The sequence below is a fragment of the Chiloscyllium punctatum genome, chromosome 3, assembly GCF_047496795.1.
Source record: "Chiloscyllium punctatum isolate Juve2018m chromosome 3, sChiPun1.3, whole genome shotgun sequence".
In the NCBI taxonomy this organism is placed as follows: domain Eukaryota; kingdom Metazoa; phylum Chordata; class Chondrichthyes; order Orectolobiformes; family Hemiscylliidae; genus Chiloscyllium; species Chiloscyllium punctatum.
Genome location: NC_092741.1, coordinates 33,597,165 through 33,621,140, shown reverse-complemented (window position 1 = coordinate 33,621,140; position 23,976 = coordinate 33,597,165). Strand labels below are relative to the sequence as shown.

The 23,976-nt window shown below is 40.4% G+C and overlaps 1 protein-coding gene and 2 non-coding genes across 3 annotated transcripts in view; all 3 read right to left on the bottom strand.

The window, feature by feature from the left end:
• Positions 1 to 2,392: 2,392 nt before the first annotated feature.
• The window catches only part of wdr43 (WD repeat domain 43), a 58,964-nt gene continuing 37,380 nt past the window's right edge, over positions 2,393 to 23,976 (bottom strand). Inside the window, exons 12-18 of the mRNA XM_072551374.1 lie at positions 19,688 to 19,774; positions 16,984 to 17,015; positions 13,035 to 13,098; positions 12,242 to 12,355; positions 11,375 to 11,444; positions 7,442 to 7,497; positions 2,393 to 3,120 (exon numbers count right to left, since the gene is read on the bottom strand). Coding sequence (XP_072407475.1) covers positions 2,998 to 3,120; positions 7,442 to 7,497; positions 11,375 to 11,444; positions 12,242 to 12,355; positions 13,035 to 13,098; positions 16,984 to 17,015; positions 19,688 to 19,774 — 546 coding nt within the window. The 3' untranslated portion in view covers positions 2,393 to 2,997. The remainder of the gene's footprint in view (positions 3,121 to 7,441; positions 7,498 to 11,374; positions 11,445 to 12,241; positions 12,356 to 13,034; positions 13,099 to 16,983; positions 17,016 to 19,687; positions 19,775 to 23,976) is intronic.
• LOC140473189 (small nucleolar RNA SNORA31) lies at positions 3,926 to 4,057 on the bottom strand. Its single transcript, XR_011958161.1, has one exon. It is a non-coding gene; the product is annotated as a small nucleolar RNA SNORA31 (small nucleolar RNA).
• Positions 12,769 to 12,902, bottom strand: LOC140473197 (small nucleolar RNA SNORA31). Its single transcript, XR_011958162.1, has one exon. It is a non-coding gene; the product is annotated as a small nucleolar RNA SNORA31 (small nucleolar RNA).

Here is a 23,976-nt window from a genome sequence, read left to right as displayed (position 1 = left end):
ACATTCCAGAAGGGCTTATGGCCCGAAACGTCAAATCGCCTGCTCCTCAGGTTCTGCCTGACCTGCTGTGCTTTTCCCGCGCCATAATTTTTGACACAGAAACAGCCCTGTCAAGACTGTAAAGTCCTCCTTTCTTTCATCTGGAGACTAGTGTCAAAATTGAGAAAGCTGTCTCACAGGCTAGTCAAGCAACAGTCTGACACACCCATACTCTCAGAATCATACCTCACAGACAATGATTCAGACAGTACCATCACCATTTCTGGATATGACCTGTCAATTGACAGGAAAGTGTCAGCAGAGTAGACAGCACAGTATATGCATTTGGGAGGGAACTGCCCTGTGAATCCTCAACATTGACTCTGAACCCCCTTAAGTCTCAAGACTTGGGCAAGAAAACCTCCTGATTACCACATACTGCCCTCCCTCAGCTGATGAATCAGGATATGTATTAACTTAAAAAAAAAACAACCATTTAATGGTGCGTTCCTCAGGGTGCAATACCTTGTCTAATCACTCAACCTACCTGACTTAGATGAAATATTTAACAGTTAGCCATCATATAACTGGTACATTCTCCAATGGTAACTGATTTTGATCTTGGATTGGAAAAGAAGCCTAATAAACCACCCAACCCTCTCCACTGCCCAGGGATTCATAATATCACATGCTGCATGATCCTATCAAAATGCTCTATCCACTGCTGTTTAAGCACAAGTCATATTTCTCTCGCACTGAAATGAAAGAATTACCTCCTAATTATCAAGCTGGAGAGGGTTCAGAAGAGATTTACCAAATGCTGCAGTGTATGGAAGGTTTGAGTTATAAAGAAGGGCTGGAACTTTTTGCACTGGAATATAAGTGGTTGAGAGGCAATCTGACTGACGTTTATAAAATAAGAGACATAGATAGAGTTAATGGTAGTTGTCTTTTCCCTAGGATGGGGGATTTTAAGACTGGATGCACATTTTAAGGCGAGAGGAGAGAGAGATTTAAAAAAGACACGAGACAATTTTTTTCTTTACATAAGGGTGGTTCGCGAGTGAAATGAACTTCCTGAGAAAGTGAAGGATATGGGTAAAATTGCAATGTTTGAAAGACATTTGGATAGATATAATAGGAAAGGTTTGGAGGGCCAGGAGCAGGCAGATGGGACTAATTTAGTTTGGGATTATGTTCATCATTGGCTGATTGGACAAAAGTGTCTGTTTCCATTATGTAGTACTTTCTAAATATAATATCCACAATACTGGATAACTCAGCTCCAAATGCACCAATGTAGAACATTGCATACAATATATAATCAATAATTACATTTCATTATGAGCTTATATTTTTACTTGTACGCATCCCTGTTTTGAAAATGCAAACAGGAATAAAGAACATGAAAACACAATTCTAAAATCTATAATCCTCTCTGCAATCAAATCATATTGACACTTTGACACTTAAATGTGCCACATTCCCATCATTGTCAAGGTCAGCACACAATGAGGACTAATTGAAGACCTACCTTCTAACCAGCAATCCAACGTCGTATGTACCTCTGTCCAGGGTCATTAGAACAACACTGAATAGGTTCTATTTTATTCAAGCTCTGTGGCAACAATCACCATGGTAATAAATCATCTCTTGCTGTTCACTAATCAGAAAGCAAATTATAATGAAAAAGAGTTCAACAGCTGAACTCCCATTATCCAAACCTTCATGGGGGACTGCAGGAGTGTGAAAGAAAGTTTGCACGGTCGGCAAAATAATTCATCATGTTCATTTACAACATCAGCAACAACAAGGAAAACAAGCATGGGAATTTTAACTAGACAGTTGTGTGGAAAAACCACACAAATTTGGCTCCCTAATGGCTTGACTGCTTTTATACACAAGATGGTTCGATTTTAAATTGGGCCCAACAATCATTGCTTCTCACAGCTCCCCAGCACTCACCAGACCAAACAGGAGTGGCTCTCCAAAAATCCTAGAAATCCATAGCTGAAACCGCCATACTAAAAGGTTAAAAAATTTGGAAATTAAGCATCTGAACTGGACAGGATCAGTCTGATGAACCAAAAGGAGGGAACTGAAATGCAGAATTAGAGACAAAATGGAGGGAGAATTTGACAGAGTGCCCAAATTTTCTGGGCTCATTTAAGTGAAATAAATTGAAAGAATATAAAGTAGTGTAACATGCAATTAAAAATAACACCGAGAAAACTAACCAGGTTTCCCAATGTCCCAAGACAGATCACCACCCAGGGTATAAACTCAAACTATATTTTAATGAGCGGTGACTCTGGGGGATTAAAGGGTAAAGGTACAATATAATGAATGCTTTTTCCAAAACACTATTTTTAACTGAATATGGTCAATCACCTTAAAGATTATGAACACAATATTGTAAAGGAGAATCCAATTTATTTGCTTTACAAAGGAGAACACAGCATTAATTGCTGAAACCACTGATTTATAGACAAATATACATAATTCTGTCATCTTGTCAATGACTACACACTGCAACATACTAACCTGAAAACATAGGAACTAGCTGGTCAATTGCCAAAACCGAAATAACTGGGAAAATTCCCATGGTGATGCACATTTCAAATCCATACCATGCCCCAGATCAGGTTAAAATGCAACGGGAGTAGCCATGAATTAGCTGAGTATCTGTCCACCTTCCAAGTGATCACAAGTTACTACCACATTCCTGTTTGTGGTAAATCACTCCATGTATAAATGTGGTCCAAAAACGACCTGCACTAGAAACATGGTTGCAGAAATATATTTTTGTCAACTGTGCACTATCAATATTGTCAAATATTTCTTGGAATTCAAAGTGCACAAACAGTTCTTAACACACTGGCAGTCTGTCATTTGCTTTCCAAACTAAAAAATAAAGGAAGCTTCTGAGTGGCAAAATAAATTCAGATGCCCAGGTCAAATTCGTTGGCCCAAATATGCTGAGAATGCAGTCAATATTCTTGTTTTTGTAAAATGGTTTCACTCCTCTTCACTTTCATTTCCTGTATGCATGTCCTCTCCAGAGTCTTCACTGATTTGTTTGTCAATATGCATTTTTGGGTCATCCATTCTTTCCTCTTCCTCTTCGTCCTCCCAATTCTCCTAATTTAAAAATATTGGATATGCATTACAATAATGTCACAATTTCAAGTTTTTTGTTTGTAAGCATGCATGGTGGCAATGCAAGGAACTGAGCAAATTTTCTTGCAATTATCTTTCATACAACAAAACTCAACTGTACTTATGGAAACAAAAATGCAGTCTTAAAATAAGTGCCAGCCTATTTGATGTTAAGGCCTTTGCACACTTACACTGAGTTTCAGCTCAAACCTAGACTTAAGGCATTATATTTTGCCACATCTCTATTTTCAAGGCACCATGAAGTTGCAGGCTGGAAATGTTAACATACTTAAACAGGTTGGCTTTTGGTGCTCAGATGATCAGGATTGCAACCATTATCAGATTACACAGTGCAAACTCTAAGCAATGCTGCAGAGATCGCATGCAAGACCTGAATGCTCTTGATTCCAGGATTTCTTTCCACTTTGATAGATAAACCATTATACCATTGCCCATAGTCCCAAAAATAACCATTTCACAAATTAATGGAGAATGCGCTCACTTGGGAACCTACTTAAGCAATTTTGCAACTAAAACAGAAATTGCTGAAAAAGCTCAGGTCGAGCAGCATTTGTGGATGGATAACAGAGTTAACGTTTTGGGTCCGGTGACCCTTCCTCAGAAGCAATTTTGCACATTGCTCACAAGACAATGTACTGATTTTCTCCCAATCAATGACTTTGAGACATGGGTAACAATACCAAAGGAAAACTACTTCACTTGATAAGCAACTTCAGACTGCTACACACACCTACAATGTTTAATCTGTATCGTTCAACTCCAAGTTATATGTATTCCTCTATTCAATCTGAATTGCTATGAGATCAAACAGAAAGCGCGAGGAAATTAATCTTGCATCGAACTGTTAAAAAACCTGGAAAGCCACAGTAATCTGCTTCAGGTCTGTCAATAGATGCAACCATCTCATCTTAATCGATCAGTAGCCTTTTATAGAAAATTCAAAAGGTCTCCCATCTCAAAGAATAATTTGGTCAGACTCGAAATCGAAGGAATGGAAAGTGCCTTCTCATGCCTATATTCATTCAATCTTTGTACTTGCAAAAATAAACAATTTGTGTACTTGGCCACTCAAGGAAGATGAGCAAAAAGCACTAATACTGATCTACCCAAATTCTAGTAGGGAGACAGACAGGATCAGCCAGAAACAAATGCTGAGGTAAACTTGATTTAAGTTTTTGACAGTTTAGAACTTGAGTATGTTGACAATGACCACACTTGGTGGAAGCTTTAGATTTTATAAGTCCAAGGGGAAATTCACTAACACTGCATAAGAGGAGCATGCCAATTCGTTAGTGTCTGGACTTTGATTGGTGGAGGAATTGAGAGAGAGAGAATATACCCACTAATGCTGAACGACAGTTAAGAGCCAGTCTTCGCTTATGCTTTAAATCTGATTGGTCAGTGCAATGCCAAGGAATAAACCAGAAAACAGCTGCCACTTTTGTTGTTGAAACAGGTACAAATTATCCTTTCCGTCCGCAAGGTCTTGTGTACTAATGTATGTAGCTTCCAGTGTGTTCAAAAGTATCATACTGTGAACATGAATGGCAATCCTAAATTAGTGGTCAGAATAATTTCTTACACATGTAAGATTATCTAACAAATGTGAGATCTGGTTGGATATGGACAGTGAGAACCTGCAAGCTCCACAGAGTCAGTTGCCTGAGGCGGGAATTGAACCTGGGTCTCTGGCACTGTGAGGCAGCAGTGCTAACTGCTGTACCACCATATGGACAGTACCCTGCTTGTTGCAAACAGTCAAAGGGATATGCTGTTTGATACAATCTGCCAGTCTTTTGGCTTGTTGTAGTTTACTCATCTGGTCGTATATTGGCACTGATATTTAGACCAGTCCATTCATTTGAGAGATAAGCAGATCATCTCTGGCTTGAAGTCAATATTCTGCTCGTAATACTCAAACTTTTGGAATACTTAACTCTTCCTATTCATTAATTCTAGTTGAAAAATCAGCTAGGGATTCTTTAGTACTGTCAATAACAAAGCTACATTTACTGGCCAGTACTTTTTGGAATTCCCACAGGGTTTCATGCTACAGGATTGGCTTTAACAGCAACCTAGTAAGTATTGCCCAATCCATTTCTTTGTTGTACAAATGCGCTGCTGAAATAGAGCATATCAAAAAGATCCTGGGAAATAACGGCCACCCTGATAACATTATTTCTCACTGTATATTGCACACTCATGGAAGGTCTTAAAGGCAGTCATGCTTGGTTCTGAACATTGCCGTCTATCTCGGATTACCCAGAGAAAGATAATGTACCTCAAGTTTGTGCAACAGATGAACCTAACTCTTTCACTCTGCAGTAGCAGCACAAATGACGCTTATTACTAATAGTTTTGACTTGATGGTAGCATCCTATGTTCTCCCTAAAAGACAAACGAGTAACAGTTTATGAATTTCAGTGCTGCTAGAGGGGTTGTAGGCCATAGGTCCAAAAAGCTGGTGGATCATAACCAACAGCACATCCCTTTGGCAGTTGTAATAGGCAGAGTACTGACTGCATCCAATCAGCCTGTGCTTGCAAACCTTTCAGTACCCAACATTAGACGGAATGTGCATCAATTTACCATGGCGATGCCTTTATCAGAGCTAATCTCTAACCTATCAGCACATTCCTCTCATGTAACAAATGTTTCTTTTCCCCTTGAATTGATATTCTTGCAAATGTTCTGATGGGTACAAGATGGAAAGTTTCAACAATAAGACTTTTATTTAGCAACACTTAAGTTAACATAGCTCTCTCTCCAAATAAAGCAGATCAAAAGAAAAGGAAATCTGACGTGGCAGAAAATCATGGTCCTGCATTTCAGTTTTGTTGGTTGTAAAATAGTATATATTTCAGCACACTAAGCAAACTAAGGAATTATACACTCCAATGGTACGATATGAAATAAAACCACCACATAAGGTCAATCATGTTCTTAATGTAAATACTGCGAATGCACAAGTAATTGGAATTACATTGGAATATTTCCCAAGGCTAGTGAACGAACATAGAAACTGTCAGAATTCACACTGGCACAGCGTAATGTGTTCTGAGCTTGGAAATGAAAAGTGAAATGGAAAGTCTTTTTTGTCACCGTCAGCAACATCATATCCAAATGACTTTGCTACAAGTAATCCCCCCAGCCCCGTTACTGGAATTTTGTCAATGGGTATATTTTACTTGATACGGTATTAATTGAATGTACGATTAAAGTGGAAAATGATTCATCATCAATACAAAGCACAGTCATCTATGCAAGGACACAAACTTATTTCAAAGGAGGAAATAAAAGAAACTTTCATCCCAATTCCACTTCAGAATTTGTACTAGTTCAGCAATTGCAATGGAAGGGATATAAATACAATTATGAAATATTAGAGGCTTGCAGTGCCAATACAATCTCAAAGATTGCAATGTAATAAAATGCTTTTGTAACAAGGGTCCACACATCTCACCCTATTACTGAAAAGACACGACATATATACAGAGGAACCTTGATTATCTGAATACCAATTATCCGAAAATCAGATTATCCGAAGGAGATCTCGAGGTCCCGATAGAAACATTACATCAAAGAAGTGTTTACAACAGTGAATGCGTCTTTTGTTTACAGTGATTAAACAGGCACCGCCTCCAAATGACTAACATCCTGCCCCCTTCCCACACTTTCCCTGGAGTTCTACGGAGGAGTGCACGCAGACTGTAAAAAACTCCAAGCCCCAGAAGAAAGGTATTTAATCAATTAACCAAATAATCGATTATCCGAACAAAATAGTGCCTGCCCATCACATTTGAATATTCAAGGTTAGTGCGGGTGTGCGAGTGAGTGTGTGAGTGAGCGATATAGTATATCAGCAAAATTGCAGCAAGGAATAAATAAAACCAGTTATCTCCTTAAACTTGCCAGAACAGATACCGAAGGAAAGGTAAAAGTCAAAGTGGCAAGAAATTAAGATTATTCCAAACAGACAGAACAAACCACTGTTTCTTTTCAAGTTAAACTGACGTATGACAGGACTTCCCAAAGCAGGGAACTGGGAGCCCAAGTCGACTCACGAGCAGAAATTTTGGATTGTAACCTCTGAAGCAACAATAGCTGCCATGGAGCTCAGACAGTATTCTAACCGCAGGACTTGTGTGCTTAGTTCTCACTGAGGCGACACAACAATTTCCAAACTTCAAAATAAAGTCACAGTGGGAATAGTCTTGACAACCACATATCTGTGACAACAAAAGGACACTTCTGCCAATGGAGGATGGTTTTCTACACTTACATCAGATTCATGATCTGCCATTAGGTCATCTTCAGAGTTTTCTTCTTCTGATGATTCTGGAACAACAGAAGCAAAATAACCTCAGTTAATATCAACAATCTACAATAAAATCCACATTTTTGCAGAGTCTTTTGATGAACCAGAAGGACAAAGCAGTGAGTTCCAATTGGGAAGTCACAGGAAATGAAGGGGTTGTAGGAACAGATTTAATAATATACATTGTACAGTTTTGTCTGAATTAGAATTAGAATAGAATTCCAACAGTGTGGAAACAGGCCCTTCGGCCCAACAACCACCCCACTGAAGAGTATCCCACCCAGTGGATTTACATTTCCCTTGACTAATGCACCTAACTTACACATTCCTAAACACTATGGGTAATTTAGCTTGGCCTATTCACCTAACTGGCATATGTTTGGACTGTAGGAGGAAACCCATGCAGACACGAGGAGAACATGTAAATTCCACACAGACAGTCACCCAAGGCTGGAATCGAACCCAGGTCCCTGGCGTTGAGGCAGCAGTGCTAACCAGTGAGCCACTATCTGCTGTATGTCTTTTCTGTTGAACAAATATACTGGCAGGGAGATTTGCTAAAGCTGCTTGGGAGGATTTATACTAGTAAAGTAGGGGATTGGGACCCAGGGAAATAGTGAGGAAAGAGATCAATCTTAAACTGGTACCATTGGGAAAGAGAGCAAGTCAAACATTCAGGGTAGGAAGGAACAAGGTAGGACTGATAAACTGCATTTACGTCAATGCAAGAGGCCTAACAGGGAAGACAGATGAAATTGGGGCATGATTAGGAACATGGGACTGGGATAACATAGCAATTACAGAAATGTAGGTCAGGGATGGACAGGACTGGTGGCTTAATGTTCCATGATACAAATGCTATAGGAAGGATAGAAAAGGGGGCAAGAGAGGAGGGGAAGTGGCGTTTTTGGTAAGGGATAGCATTACAGTTGTGCTGAGAGAGGATATTCCCGGAAATACATCCCATGAAGTTATTTGAGTGGAACTGAGACACAGGAAAGGGATGATCACCTTATTGGGATTGTATTATAGACACCCTAATAGTCAGAGGGAAATTGAGAAACAAATTTGTAAGGCGATTTCAGTCACCTGTAAGAATAATAGGGTGGTTATGGTAGGGGATTTTAAGTTTCCAAACATTAACTGGGACTGTCACAGTAAGAGTTTAGATGGAGATCATTTTGTTAAGGGCGTACAAGAAAATTTTCTGATTAAGTAAGTGGACGCTCCTACTAGACAAGGTGCAAAACTTGACCTACTCTTTGGAAATAAGGCAGGGCAGGTGACTGAGATGTCAGTGGAGGAGTACTTTGGGGCCAGCGACCATAATTCTATTAGTTTTAAAATAGTCATGGAAAAGGATAGACCAGATCTAAAAGTTGAAATAACGGGAGCGCAGAGACATTATATCCGTGTTAGGGTGAAAGGAAAGGCTGGTAGATATGTGGAATGCTGGATGACTAGAGAAATTGAGGGTTTGGTTAAGAAAAAGACGGAAGCATATATAAGCTATAGACAGGATAGATCGATTGAATCCTTAGAAGAGGATTCTAAGGATTCTAAAGGCAGTAGGAGTATACATAAGAGGGAAATCAGGAGGACAAAAAGTGGACATGAGATAGCTTTGGCGAGTAGAGTTAAGGAGAATCAAAAGGGTTTTTAGACAAAGGGCAACTTAGGGAGAGAACAGGGCCCCTCAAAGATCAGCAAGGCAGCCTGTGTGTGGAGCTGCAGGAGATACTAAATAAGTATTTTCCATTAGTATTTACTGTGGAGAAGGATATGGAACATATTGAATGTGGGGAAATAGATCTTGAAAAATGCCCACATTACAGAGGAGGATGTCTTGAAATGCTTAAAAGTGGATGGATCCCCAGGACCTGATCAGGTGTACCCCTGAACTCTGTGGGAAGCTAGGGAAGTGTTTGCTGGGCCTTTTGCGGAGATATTTGTATCATCGATAGTCACAGGTGAGGTGCCAGAAGACTGGAGTTTGGGTGACGTGGTGCCACTATTTAAGAAAGGTGGTAAAGGACAAGCCCGGGGTACTACAGACCGGTGAGCCTGACATCAGTGATGGGCAAGTTGTTGGAGGGAATCCTGAGGGACAGGATTTACAAGTATTTGGAAAGACAAGGAGCGATTAGGAATAGTTAGCATGTCTTTGCGCGTGGGTGTTGTGTCTCATGAACTTGATTGAGTTTTCTGAAATAGTAACAAAGAGGATTGATGAGGGTAGAGCAGTGGACTTGATCTATATGGACGGCAGTAAGGCATTCGCCAAGGGTCCTCACAGGAAACTGGTTAGCAAGGTTGGATCTCATGGAATACGGCAAGAACTAGCCATTTGAATACAGAACTGGAGCAAAGGTAGAAGACAGAAGATAGCGGTGGGGGATTGCTTTTCAGACTGAAGGCCTGTAACCAGTGGAGTGCCTCAAGGATTGGTGCTGAGTCCACTATTTTTCTTCATTTATGTAAATGATTTGGATGTGAATTGGAGGAGTAGGGGACAGCAAAGGAGGTTACCTCAGATTATAATGGGAATCTTGGATCAGATGGGCAAATGGGTTGAGGAGTGTCAGATAAAGTTTAATTTAGATAAATTGAGGTGTTGCATTTTGGAAAAGCAAATCTGAGCAGGACTTATACACTTAATGGTAAGGTCCTAGGGAGTGTTGCTGAACAAAGAGACCTTGGAGTGCAGGTTCACAGCTCCTTGAAAGTCACAGTTAGACAGGATAGTGAAGGCGGCGTTGGTATGCTTGCTTTTTTTGGTCAGAGTGTTGAGTACAGGAGTTGGGAGGTCATGTTGCGGCAGTACAGGACATTAGTCAGGTCACTGTTGGAATATCGCGTGCAACTCTGGTCTCCTTCCTATCGGAAGGATGTTGAGAAACTTGAAAGGGTTCAGAAAAGATTTAGAAGGATGTTGCCAGGGTTGGAGGATTTGAGCTATAGGGAGAGGCTGAATAGGCTGGGGCTGTTTTCCCTGGAGCATCAGAAGCAGAGGTTTATAAAAATCATGAGGTGCATGGATAGGATAAATAGACAAAAATCTTTTCCCAGGGATTGGGGGGGGGGGGGGAAGAAAGAGAGTCCAGAACTAGAGGGCATAGGTATAAGGTGAGAAGGGAAAGATATAAAAGGGACCTAAGGGGCAACTGTTTCACACAGAGGGTCGTGTGTGTGTACGGAATGACCTGCCAGAGGAAGTAGTAGAGGCTGGTATAATTGCAGCACTTAAAAGGCATCTGTATGAGTATATTAATAGGAAGTGTTGAGGGGTATATGGACCAAGTGTTGGCAAACAGGACCTGATTAGACTAGGATATCTCTTCAGTATGGACAAGTTGGACCAAAGGGCATGTTTCCGTGCTATACTTCTCTATGACTCTGAGCTATTACATAAGGAGCAGACAAAGTGCAAATAAAGTGGATTTTGCATCTCTGAATAAAACCAAAAAAGTTACAGTATTAAACTTTAGGTCTGCAATAGATTCATATTCACATCTGTAACTTTGTAACGCCCTCACAAAATAAGTTCCTGTTTCTGGAATCTGCATCCTCCCTTTTAATTCATCTGGGGGAAGCCATGCATTCTATCATCTAGGCCTCAAATGTAGATTCCTTCCTGCCATCTCGATGCATTTTTGCAATCCATCAATTCTTTAAGATGCCCCATAAAACTCAAGCTAATGACCACTTCTCCTCCTATTATCCACTTTGGATCAGTATTCATCTTTTTGATGACACTGCTGCATTATGTCAAGATGATACTGAAACATGAAAACCGGCAGACAAGTTTAATCCTACACTGCTTTGCAGCATGCCTCCTCCTTCAAAGACAAACATCGGAGAGGTCTTCAGAAGATGATATTTGTGATTATCTCTTACCTTCCTCATAAACCAGTTTTGCAGTTTGGTTCACGCTGCTTATGTCTTGTGCTTTTTCTGATGCTACAACCTGAGGAATGTCAAATCAGCATCAACACCAACTGAATTGCACAAGTACACTCATAACAAACAGCAACATTAGCAATTGCAATGAAATGTCATGTTGATATAAAAACATGAAGAATGAAGAACAAGACTAGATACAATTCAGGCATGCTAATTAGATAACAATGAATCGGAGAAGCAATTCAATGATAGGAATAGTTCCGTATGCATTTGGCTCTTGTTTGGACAGCATGTTACACCAATATAAGAGCAACACAGATCTTCCCATGTCAGTTGCTAGAGACTCTCTAACTACAACTGCTGAGGTGCTACATGGAACATCTGAAAACCCAAGCCTGCATCTCAAAAGTGGCATTTGTTCAAATAAGCGAAACAGTTGGGATTTGTGCAAGCGACTTACATAATCAAAATATTAGATTACTTACAGTGTGGAAACAGGCCCTTTGGCCCAACAAGTCCACACCGACCCTCCGAAGAGCAACCCACCCAGACCCATTCCCCAACATTTACCCCTTCACCAACGGGCAACCTAGCATGGCCAATTTACCTAACCTGCACATCTTTGGACTGTGGAAGGAAACCGGAGCACCCAGAGGAAACTCACGCAGACATTGGGAGAATGTGCAAACTCCACACAGACAGTCGCCCGAGATGGGAATTGAACCCGGGTCTCTAGCGCTGTGAGGCAGCAGTGCTAACCACTGTGCCGCCTAAAATATGCACAAAATTAATGGAATACACATCCATTCCATGAATATCTAGAACTCAAAGCATTCCCAACAGCAAACATCCACTTCTTACCTGTGTAACAAGAAGGAAAAGCTTGCCATGCAGCCGAGAGAGCTTCTGCAGAGTTTTCACTCTGCTCTCCATTAGTTGGTACAAAATTCCAAGCTGTGGTACAAGATCAGGCACCTGCAGAATGAAATCAACCATTTTAGTGCAAACTGAGCAACAGCCAGAAGTCAGGAATGCAAGCTAAAGTTAAAACACCCTAATTAAACATACATGTATTTAAATATATAAACAGTAAGGCTGGACTATTAAGCTTAACTTTTAAGAACCAGGTGGCAATCACAATGTTTACAGTGCCCTCTCCCCAAAATTCTCAAAAACATATCCCATAGAGCTCAAATCTTAGAAACCATAATTTTTTCACTTCAGTTCTGCTCCAAGCCTCCTTCCTTAACCAGAATCAGCAAACCTAAAACTCACCCAACATCCATTATCAGTATATCATGCCTACAACAGCCAAGAGTTTCAAATGGTAAACCCGACTTTGTATGAGGATAAACAAGATACAGCTATGCACTTAAAGATACTACACATTGTGTTTTCCTCTATTCAATCCAAACTGCTACGAGGAGAGCAGGCAGAAAGCGCAAAGAAATTGATCTTGCATCTTAACATTAAGGAACCAGAAAGCCACAGTGATGTGCTTCAGGTCTGTCAACAGATGCTACTTTGTTCCTCCAACCCTCACCTTTAATTGGCAATCATCTTTGGTTTTAGCTTGAATCCAAGTTTTAAAACCCTTGAGACACCAAATGTAATATTTAACTTACAACTGAGCAAAACAAACAATATTACTTACTGTAGATAGATAGGAAGCATGCAGAGTGAAGACTGTTTTTAGCCACTTGACCATTAGTGACGCACTACATATAAATGAACAAAAGTCATTACAGGTACACCAAACGTTTACAAAAAATTATTACAATTTACAAGTAGCAGGGTGAATACAAGTTAGGTCTCAATGCTTCAAAATCTTTAGGCTTTCTTTTCTAGCTAAACTAAAAAAACTGGAGCTGACTCAATAGCTCCCTCTATGGAATAAACAGAAAAAGCTCAGAAGAAGCATTTAGTATAGCAGCAAAAAGCATTCCAGTATTACTCTGGCACTATAATCTTATTTTAAAAGAGCCATAGATTAGACTGGAATTCCTAAATATAGCTCCTCTCACACCACCCCCACCACGGACAATATGTAACCAGTCAATGGACTTTGCAAAGTGCACTGGCAGCTTGTAATATCCGCAATCAGATCTATTTGTAATTAGATTATGAAGCAATGCCCACGCAAAATGGCCATGGACAACAGCAAGACTCGAGCTGACAAGTATCACACTGCAGAAGTGTCAAAAAAATTACCATCTCCAAAAAAAAATTCACTAACTCTTCTGATATTCACTGACATCACTATTAGTGGGTAAATCTGGGATTTACCACTGATCAGAGACTGAATTGGACCAGTCATATAAATATAAACTATAAAAGTCCAAGGGGTTATGACTTTTGCAGTGATTAGCTTATCCCAGGCTCTCCTCAGCCTGACTACTTTCAACAGCAGTATGAACGAAGATTTGCTTGGATAAGCACAATTCCTACAAAAAAATGACATAATCCAGGACAAAGTAGCCTTTGATAGATATCTCATCACCGTGACTGGCACACCATATTTGCAATGTCCACCATCAACTAAATTACTTGAAACACCTCAACAAGGCTCCTTCAGTAGTACCTTCCAAACTTATAACCTCATCACCAACAAGGACAGCAGGCAGATGAAAGTTCATCATCTGTAAAATATGTGTAAACCACACAGTTTTGACTTGAAAGCAGAATTGCCCTCAGCAACATTCGCTATTTTCCAATCTTTATTCATGAAAGAAGGGTGTCAAAGAGCAGGAAACTATAGGCCAGTTTGTCTAACATCTGTTATAGAAAAGGCGCTAAAGTCCTTTACTAAGGAGATTACAGCAAAATACTTTGAAAAACACCATGTGCTCAAGCAGAACCAACATGGCTTTGTGAAAGGAAAACCCCAGCCTTTGTAAAAGTGGATAGGGAAACCCAGTAGAAGTTGCATATTTGAATTTTCAAAAGGCATTTGATAAAGTGCAATATCAAACTGCTGCACAAGGTAAAAGCACATTAGCATGGACAAAGGGCTGATTAACAGGAATCGAAGACTAGGGTGAAAGGGGTCTTTTTTGAGTTGGCAAGGTATAACTAGTAGAGTGCCACAGAGCTGAGATCTCAACGATTTACAATCTATACTAATGACATGAATAAGGTAATCAAATATATTGTAGCTAAAATTGCAAATTAATTCAAAATAGGCAGGGGAGTAAGTTGTCAAAAGGATGTAAGCAGTCTGCAACGTGAGAAATAGGTTGAGTAAGTGGGCAAAAATTTGGCAGAAAGTAGTACAGCATAAGTAAACGTGATATTGTCCACTTTGGCAGAAAGAATATACTACTGATTTTTTATTTACAAAGAAGTTTGTTGAACACAATGGTATGGGGAATCTGGGTCTCCTGATACACAAATCAGGAAATTAGCACACAGGAAAGGCAAGTGAATGCAATGTGGATATTTATTGCAAGGGAAATGGAATATAAAAGTAGGGAAGTTTACTGCAGCTGTAAAGGGCATTGCTGAGACCGTATAGAGTCTTAGAGATGTACAGCATGGAAACAGACCCTTCGGTCCAACCCGTCCATGCCGACCAGATATCCCAATCCAATCTAGTCCCATCTGCCAGCACCTGGCCCATATCCCTCCAAACCCTTCCTATTCATATACCCATCCAAATTCCTCTTAAATGATGCAATTGTACCAGCCTCCACCATTTCCTCTGGCAGCTCATTCCATATCCGTACCACCCTCTGTGAAAAGGTTGGCCTTAGGTCTCTTTTATATCTTTCCCATCTAACCCTAAACTTATGCCCTGTAGATCTGGACTGCCTGACCCCAGGGAAAAGACTTTGCCTACTTACCCTAATCATGCCACTCAATTTTGTAAACCTCTATAAGGTCACTTCTCAGCCTCCGCGCTCCAGGGAAAACAGTCCCAGCCTGTTCAGCCTCTCCTTATAGCTCAAATCCTCCAACCCTGGCAACGTTTCTTTTAAATCTTTTCTGAACCCTTTCAAGTTTCACAACATCTTTCCAATAGGAAGGAGACCAGAACTGCACGCAATATTCCAACAGTGGCCTAACCAATGTCCTGTACAGCCGCAACATGACCTCCCAACCCCTGTATCAAAAGTCTTCTTCACTATCCTATCTACCTGCGACTCCACTTTCAAGGAGCTATGAACCTGCACTCCAAGGTCCCTTTGTTCAGGAACACTCCCTAGGACCTTACCATTAAGTGTATAAGTCCTGCTAAGATTTGCTTGCTCAAAATGCAGCACCTCGCATTTATCTGAATTAAACTCCATCAGCCACTTCTCAGTCCATTGGCCTATCTGGTCAAGATCCTGCTGTAATCGGAGGTAACCCTCTTCGCTGTCCACTACACCTCCAATTTTGGTGTCATCTGCAAACTTACTAACTGTACCTCTCTTATGCTTGCATCCAAATTGTTTATGTAAATGACAAAAAGTAGAGGACCCGGCCTTGATCCTTGTGGCAATCCACTGGTCACAGGCCTCCAATCTGGGAAACAACCCTCCACCACCACACTGTCTTCTATCTTTGAGCCAGTTCTGTATCCAAATGGTTAGTTCTCCCTGTATTCTATGAGATCTAACCTTGCTAATCAATCTCCCATGGGGAACCTTGTTGAATGCCTTACTGAAGTCTATATAGATCACATCTACTGCTCTGCCCTCATCAATCTTCTTTGTTACTTCTTCAAAAAACAAAATCAAGTTTGTGAGACATGATTTTCCACGCGCACAGCCATGCTGACTATCCCTAATCAGTCCTTGCCTTTCCAAAAATGTGTACATCCTGCCCCTCAGGATTCCCTCCAACAACTTGCCCACCACCGAGGTCAGGCTCACTGGTCTATAATTCCTTGGTTTGTCCTTACCACCCTTTCTAAACAGTGGCACCACGTTTGCCAATCTCCAGTCTGGGGTATCGTGTCCAGATCTGGTGTAGTTCAGGGAAGATCATTTAACATACTCATGGGATGAAGGCCTTATGAAGACCCATACCCATTAGGGTTTGGAAGCATGAGAAGTGACCTTATTGAAACATGAAGTTCTGAGGGAATTTGACACGTTACATAATAGGAGGATGTTCTCTCATTGTTGAAGACTAAAACTAGGGGACATGATTTAACAATGAAGGGATCTCCCTTTTAAGGCAGACGTGAGGAGAACGTGTTTTCCTCTCTCAGGGTCGTTAGCATGCGTAACTCTCTTCCCTGTAAGGGAGTGGAGGCTGGGTTTAAGGGAGGTTTACAGGATGTAGGCAGGAGTGGAGATAAGGATACAACCAAATCAGCTATATGATATGATTGAATGGTAGAACAGACAAAATGGTTGCCTTCTGCTCTCAAGTCTTATATTTGTACATAACATTTCCCAGTATAAGAAATTCAAATTGGTCACATCAACAAATCAGATCCATGAAACAGACCTGAGCTGTTTTATCTTTGACAGGCATAACAGTGGATTTCAGTGTCTTGGAGCAAGCTTAGTGTTTGGCAGAGGGTAAAATCAGTAATAAAGGTTATGTTAAAAGAATTTCTCATTCCACATTGCATTGTTTAAAAAGAAATCACCACTAAATCTGAACCTCACCTGGATGGGTGACCTTGTAACCGCTTTGTGATCTGGAGAGAAAAAATATTTTATAAATAAAGCTACTGAACACAATACCATATTAGAACACAAATGTGTCACTTCAAGATTTCATTCAATTCCATTATTCCTGAGGTGTAGGGATGAAACTCAAGCACTTTCTCAAAATGGAGGGAAAGAGAAAACTAAACAAGGTCAAGACCTGACCAACCTGAAACTGATCTAATCAGTTCCCAGTATGGATATTTAAAGATTTCTTGTACACACCTGTCCACATTGAAACACCAGTTATTTTTAAACTTACAGCATACAATACTTAAGTCGATTTGATTTTGGGGAATGAGGCTAGTGAGGGTGGCATGATAGGTGCATACAGCTTCCAAAACGCATAAGTAATATTACACGTAAAATTTCCATTATTTGTCAGAACATGATTTCACAGTAAAATTTGAGAATAAGATCAATGCCAGTGGCATTACAACATCAATATAGCAATGGCTATTTATTGCTGACATGGTCAAACTATACTGGTAAATTTTGTAGCAAATTATCATGCAATGTAAAATGTTCCGGAGTATCATTATCATGAGCTATAACAAAATAAATTTGTAAGGAGATCGCAGTTATCTGTAAGAGTAATAGAGTGGTTATGGTAGGGGATGTTAACTTTCCAGATAGACTGGGACTGCCATAGTGTGAAGGGTTTAGATGGAGAGGAATTTGTTAAGTGTGTAGAAGACAATTTTCTGAGTCAGTATGTGGATGTACCTACTACAGAGGTGCAAACCTTGACATACTCTTGGGATATAAGGCAGGGCAAGTGACTGAGGTGTCAGTGGGGGAGCATTCTGGGGCCAGCGACCATAATTCTATGAGTTTTAAAATAATGAAAAAGGATAGTCCAGATCTAAAAGTTGAAGTTCTAAATCAGAGGAGGGCTAATTTTGATGGTATTAGGCAAGAACTTTCAAAATCTGATTGGGGCCAGAAGTTCACAGGTAAAGGAACAGCTAGAAAATGGGAAGCCATCAGAAATGAAATAACGAGAGTCCGGAGACAGTATATTACTGGTAGGGTGAAAGGCAAGGCTGGTAGCTGTAGGGAGTGCTGAATGATGAGAGAAATTGAGGCTTTGGTTAAGGAAAAGCATATGACACGTACAGACTGGAGAGATTGAGTGAATCCTTAAAAATGCATAAAGGCAGGAGTACACTTAAGAGGGAAATCAGGAGGAAAAGGGGATACGAGATAACTTTGGCAAATAGTGTTCAGGAGAATCCAAAAGGTTTTGAAAATAGAGGAACCTCCATTATCTGAACGAGATGAGCGGGCACTATTTTATTCGGGTAATTGATTATTCGGTTAAATGATTTCCTCGGAGTGGAGTTTTATGTGAAGTCTGCTCCCCGTCCAGGAGACTAGGCAAAAGCACACTGCACCCGAGACCCCCCGCCCCCAACCACGTCCAACGCTACCCCCCTGTCTGCTCCCACCCCGCACCCCAACCCACCCCCAGCCCCACCCCCGTCCAACACTTGCCCCATCTGCTGCCACTCTGCCCCCAACCCCGCTCCCCCAACTGTGCATCCTTGTCCATCCCCATCCACACAACCTCTATGAGGTCACCACTCAGCCTCCGTCACTCCAGGGAAAACAGCCCCAGCCTATTCAGCCTCTTCCTATGATTCAAACCCTCCAAACCTGGCAACATCTTTGTAAATCTTTTCTGAACCCTTCAAGTTTCACAACACTCTTCTTATAGCAGGGAGACCAGTATTCCACAAGTGACCTAACCAATGTCCTATACAGCCACATGACCTCCCAACTCCAATACTTAATGCACAAGTAAAGGAAAGCATATCAAATGCCAGCTTCACTATACTGTATTTTTGCAACTCCACTTTAAAGGAGCTTTGAACCTGCACTCAAAGGGCCCTTTATTCAGCAACACTCCCCAAGACCTGACCATTAAGTCTATGTCTGGCCCTGATTTGCCTTTCCAAAAGGCAGCATCGCCCGTTTATCTAAATTAAACTCCATCGGCCATTCCTTGGTCCTATGGCTCATCTGATCAAGATCCTTTTGTAATCTTTGCTGTCCACTACACCTCCACTTTTGGTGTCATCTGCAAACTTACTAACTATACCTCCTATGTTCACATCCAAATTATTCTTATAAATGACGAAAAGCAGTCAATCTAGCACCAATCCCTGTAACACACCACTGGTCACAGGCCTCCAGTCTGAAAAGCAACTTTCCGCCACCCTCAGCCTTCTACCTTCAAGCCAGTTCTGTATTCAAATGGCTAGTTCTCCCTGTATTACATGTGATCTAACCTTGCTAACCAGTCTCCCATGGGGAACCTTGTCAAATGCCTTACTGAAGTCCATACAGATCAGGGCCACCACTCTGCCCTCATCTATCCTCTTTGTTACATCTTCAAAAACTCAAAGTTAGTGAGACATTACTTCCCACGCACAAAGCCATGTTGACCATCCCGAGTCAGCCTTTGCCTTTCCAAATGAATGCAAATCCTGAACAAGAAATTCTTTCCAACAATTTGGCCACCTTCAATGTCAGGTGTCCAACTCAAAGTCTATGAATTACCCTGGGATATTTTGATGATGCTAAAACTGTAATACAAATGTCATGTCATTTTTGTTGCTACCTGCTGACGTTATCAGCTCCGCTCCTGAAACCTTACCTCTTGAAGCAGTGGAACTACTGCAGCAACAGGTAACCTGGCAATAGTGGCCTTTATCAAGGAATCCTTCTTTGTCTGCAGTACTTTCTGGCAAAGAAAAAAAGAAAAAGTCTGTTAAAATTACCAACTTTTGCAGTCGTCCACACTTTATAGTGCGTCAAAGTCAACAAAGCTATTAAATTTACTCAATGACTTAGAAACAGTCAACTGGCATTGACATATTCAGGCCAACTGATCCTCACTGAATGATGTCTTGGTTGTCAGGAAAAAAAAGCCAAAGTTCCAGGAAATCTCTGCAGTAACCATCATGAGACGTGAGTTGCCACCTGAGTCATCAAAATAGACAAATAAATCCTTGGATTAATGAAGGATAGCACCCGAGAAAATGCATATCTCCATTATTTCATAGGAGCTCAAAACGAGATCATATATTCTCAAATGGGACTTGAGCAGAAAGATTGATGGGTCAGTGTCATAATTTGGGCATTTGTTATATTATAGATTCACTAGCCCCACATCCTGACAATCAATTCACGCTTCTCCAGTCCATGAAAGACAAATAAATCATCACAAATGCTGCTAAATTTGCTGATGCTTCCTAGAATTTGGTTTTTATTGTAAAACTGATAAAGTCACTTTTCTGGTGAAACTAAGAAAGGTGATACAAAAGGGAGGTTTTGCATCTTCTATGCAAGTTCAAAAAAGGCAGTAGCACTCAGACAATGGATAATAGGATCTACTCTTTGCCCCAGCTTCTCCCTTGGTTCTTTTACCTCTCCATACATCATCTTCCCATGCTATGTATTTTGAATTATAGGATGGTTACACAGCACAGAAGGTAATTTAGCCTAACATTTGCAAAAAGTAATTCAGCTAGTCCTACTCTCCCACATTTTACCCATAGCTCTTCACATTCATTCTTTGTAAAATTCCCTTCTGAATATATTCAAATGATTCTACCTCCACTGTATTCAAGCAGTGTACTAATACCCTAGCCCATCATCGTTCTTCCTTTGTCAATCATTTTAAACAGTGTCTTCTAATTAGATTGCTCCACCAACTGGAACAGCTTCGCCTCAGGTCTGAGCCCCTTACTATTCCGATCATCAAATTTTCTCTTCTCTGAGAGCAACCTCACCTTTTCTAATTTTTACATGTAACTCATGTTGATGATCTCTGGAACTATTCTCATGAATCTTTTCATGCACCCTCTCCAGTACCTTCACATCCTTCCCGAAGTGTGTGCACAGAAAACGGAGATTTCAACTGATTCAACTAGTGTTTGATACAGATTTACCATAGCTTTCTCGTTTTTTTTTGCCCCTATTTATGACGCTCATGATCACATATGGTTTATTAATCACTTTTTCAACCTGTTCTATCACTTTTAATGATAGGTGCACATTGACTCCCAGGTTCCTCTGCTTCTGCACACTTTTGAGTTGTACCCTTTAATTTATTTCATCTCTCCTCATTCTTCTCACAAAACTGAACTAATTCTCTGTATTCCATTTTGTTTGCCAATTGCCTACCAATCTTATGCCCCCTTGAAGTTCATCTTTTTCAAGAAAACAAGGCTTCAAACCAAAACTTGTGGACCCTTGGAGAATAGGAAGCTTGGATTTCATGTCCCATCTGCTCGAGAGATGTATCCTGACCTCTCAGCAGTTTCATGAGAAAAATATATAACTAGACCCAGGGGGATCTTGTGGTGCACTGGTGAGCCAAGAGGCTCCTGATTCAAGCCCAATTCTGCTCCAGAAGTGTGCAATGAGCTGGGAGAATATCTCCAGATAGCTAGCAGAGATCCTAACTTACTAATGCAGAGAATTCAACTTTCACGGTGTATTGCAGTTTGTCACACATTTTGAAGGGCTGCTGTGGTACAGTGCTGGTGTCCCTCCCCTTGAGCCAGGAGGCCTGGGTTCTGGTCCAACTTGCTCCAGCAATGTGTGACAACATCTGAATAGGTTGACTGGATAATACAGATTGAAAAAAAAATGTAGCAGACCCAGAAGGGCTCTTGTGATTCAGCAATAGTGCCCTTACCATGATTCACGTGCCATCTGCCCATGAGATGTCATGACATATCTGAACAGGTTGATAAAAAATACGCATAAAGCAGATCCAGAGGGGCTGTTGTAGTGCAGCGATATTATCCTGACTCTGAGCTAGTAGGCCTGAGTTCAAGTATCTTGATTTGCACTGCCAATTGGTGGTAGTTCCAAAATGCTTATCCCACTTTTAGAAAAAGCAGACTCAGACAGCTCATGTGGTACAGTGGTAAAGGTCTTGCCCCTACACGAGGAGGCTCAGGTTAAAGTCCACACCTGCCCCAGAAGTGCTTAATAATGCCTCCCAACGGGTTGATTAGAAAATGTATATGAAGCAGACCCAGGCAATAACAGGCTTTGTATGTAAATATCTAATTGGCTACATGGGTGATTACTGCCAGGGGTTAGCAGTTAAAAAGAAAATATCTCAGTGATTCCATAATAGGGAGCAAAACTGTTCTGGATATAAAACATAAGCAGGCTTAAGGGGCCAGGAAGCCTGGGTCCCACCTGTTGTAACATCTCTAAACAGATGTATTAAAAAATATAAAGAGACTCAATAGAAAATATCAAAAACTTTTTAAAAGGAGCACAATGGGCTCTTGGGATTCAGTGGTAGATAGACTGGATTTCAAGTCCCACCAACTCCAGAGGTGCATAACAACATCTTTGAACAGATTAATTTGATTAGAAAATATTATAAAACACACCTAATGAGGTTCTTGAGCTGCAGTGAAAGTGTCTCTACCTCCTAAGCCAGATGACTGGGCTCACATCCCACCTATCCCAGAGCTATGTCATAACACATCAGACAGGCAGATTAAAAATATACAGCAGACCCATTAGAGGTTCTTGTGGTGCAGTGGTAGTTTCTCCACCGCTGTAATAGGAGAGCCTATGTTCAAGCCACACCTACTCTAGAAGTGTGCTCATAGCATTTTATCATCAATTTGTTCAGAAATGTTAACACCCAAAACAGGAATGGGTCAACAGAAATGTCTGCCTCAGGCTGAAACTAGCTAATGTACGTCATGACTGATGGCTCTATTTCCATGCTCAACAATAAAAAATTCTTAAAGGTCACTGGACTTAAACATTAACTGATTTCTCTCCACAGATGTTGGAATTTTCAAGCAATTTCTATTTATGTTCCTTTCCAGTTGGATTTCCTATGTTATTACAGTAACTATTTTCTATTTTAATGGTTGATAGTCTTGTTAATTGTTTTCATACCTTGTGCAGACAAGTTTATTTGAAATTCACTTGATTTGGCACTTTACAATTTCTCCCTCACCATTAGCTGATTAAAAGAACAGGTGCCATCTAGTGGTATAACTTGGTCCACGACAGGCGAACTTCAAAAAATTTTGTAAGCAGTTTTATTTGTGGGGTACATTATTAATACAGGTAGAATATCTTTTACAGATGCTAGATTACTAAATACAACATAGTCATTAATGGCCTTTCCATTCATTATTTACCCAATCAGGAACAATTGCATATGCTTGGAAAGGTGCAATGCGATGCAAGCACCTTTTAAGTCAGTGTCAGAAAAACATTAACATAATAAAGTTGAAAATCACACAACACCAGGTTATAATCCAACAGGTTTAATTGGAAGCACACTAGCTTTCAGAGCGACGCTCCTTCATCAGGTGATGAAGAGCGTCGCTCCAAAAACTAGTGTACTTCTAATTAAACCAGACTATAACCTGGTGTTGTGTGATTTTTAACTTTGTACAAACCAGTCCAACACCGACATCTCCAAATTATGATCAACATAATAGTCAGTCTTGAAACTAAAAACAATACATTAAATTTAAACTAATTTTGGAGGATCAGTATTACAACAATTTAAAGAACATTCACAAAAATAAAGAAATTTTAATGCCAAATGCGAAAGAATATTAGCACATTCTCACACAAACATAAGTAAAATAAAATAGTAGACCTTTTGTTAAATAATTTCTGTTGTCTAATTTTCCTTTTCTTCTCCCTCATTTAACTTTTGCTCATCATGCTACTTCTCAAAGTCAAAGAAACACAGGGATGTTGTATTTTCAGAGGAGTCACTGGACTCAGAACATTAACTCTGCTTTCTTCCCACAGACGCTACCAGACCAGTTTCTCCAGCAATGTTTTTGTTAACATAGTGACCACTTGCATCTCTTATTGGTTTTGATGTATATAAACAATAAAGACGAGAATGCAGGGGATGGGGGTGGGAAGGGAGAG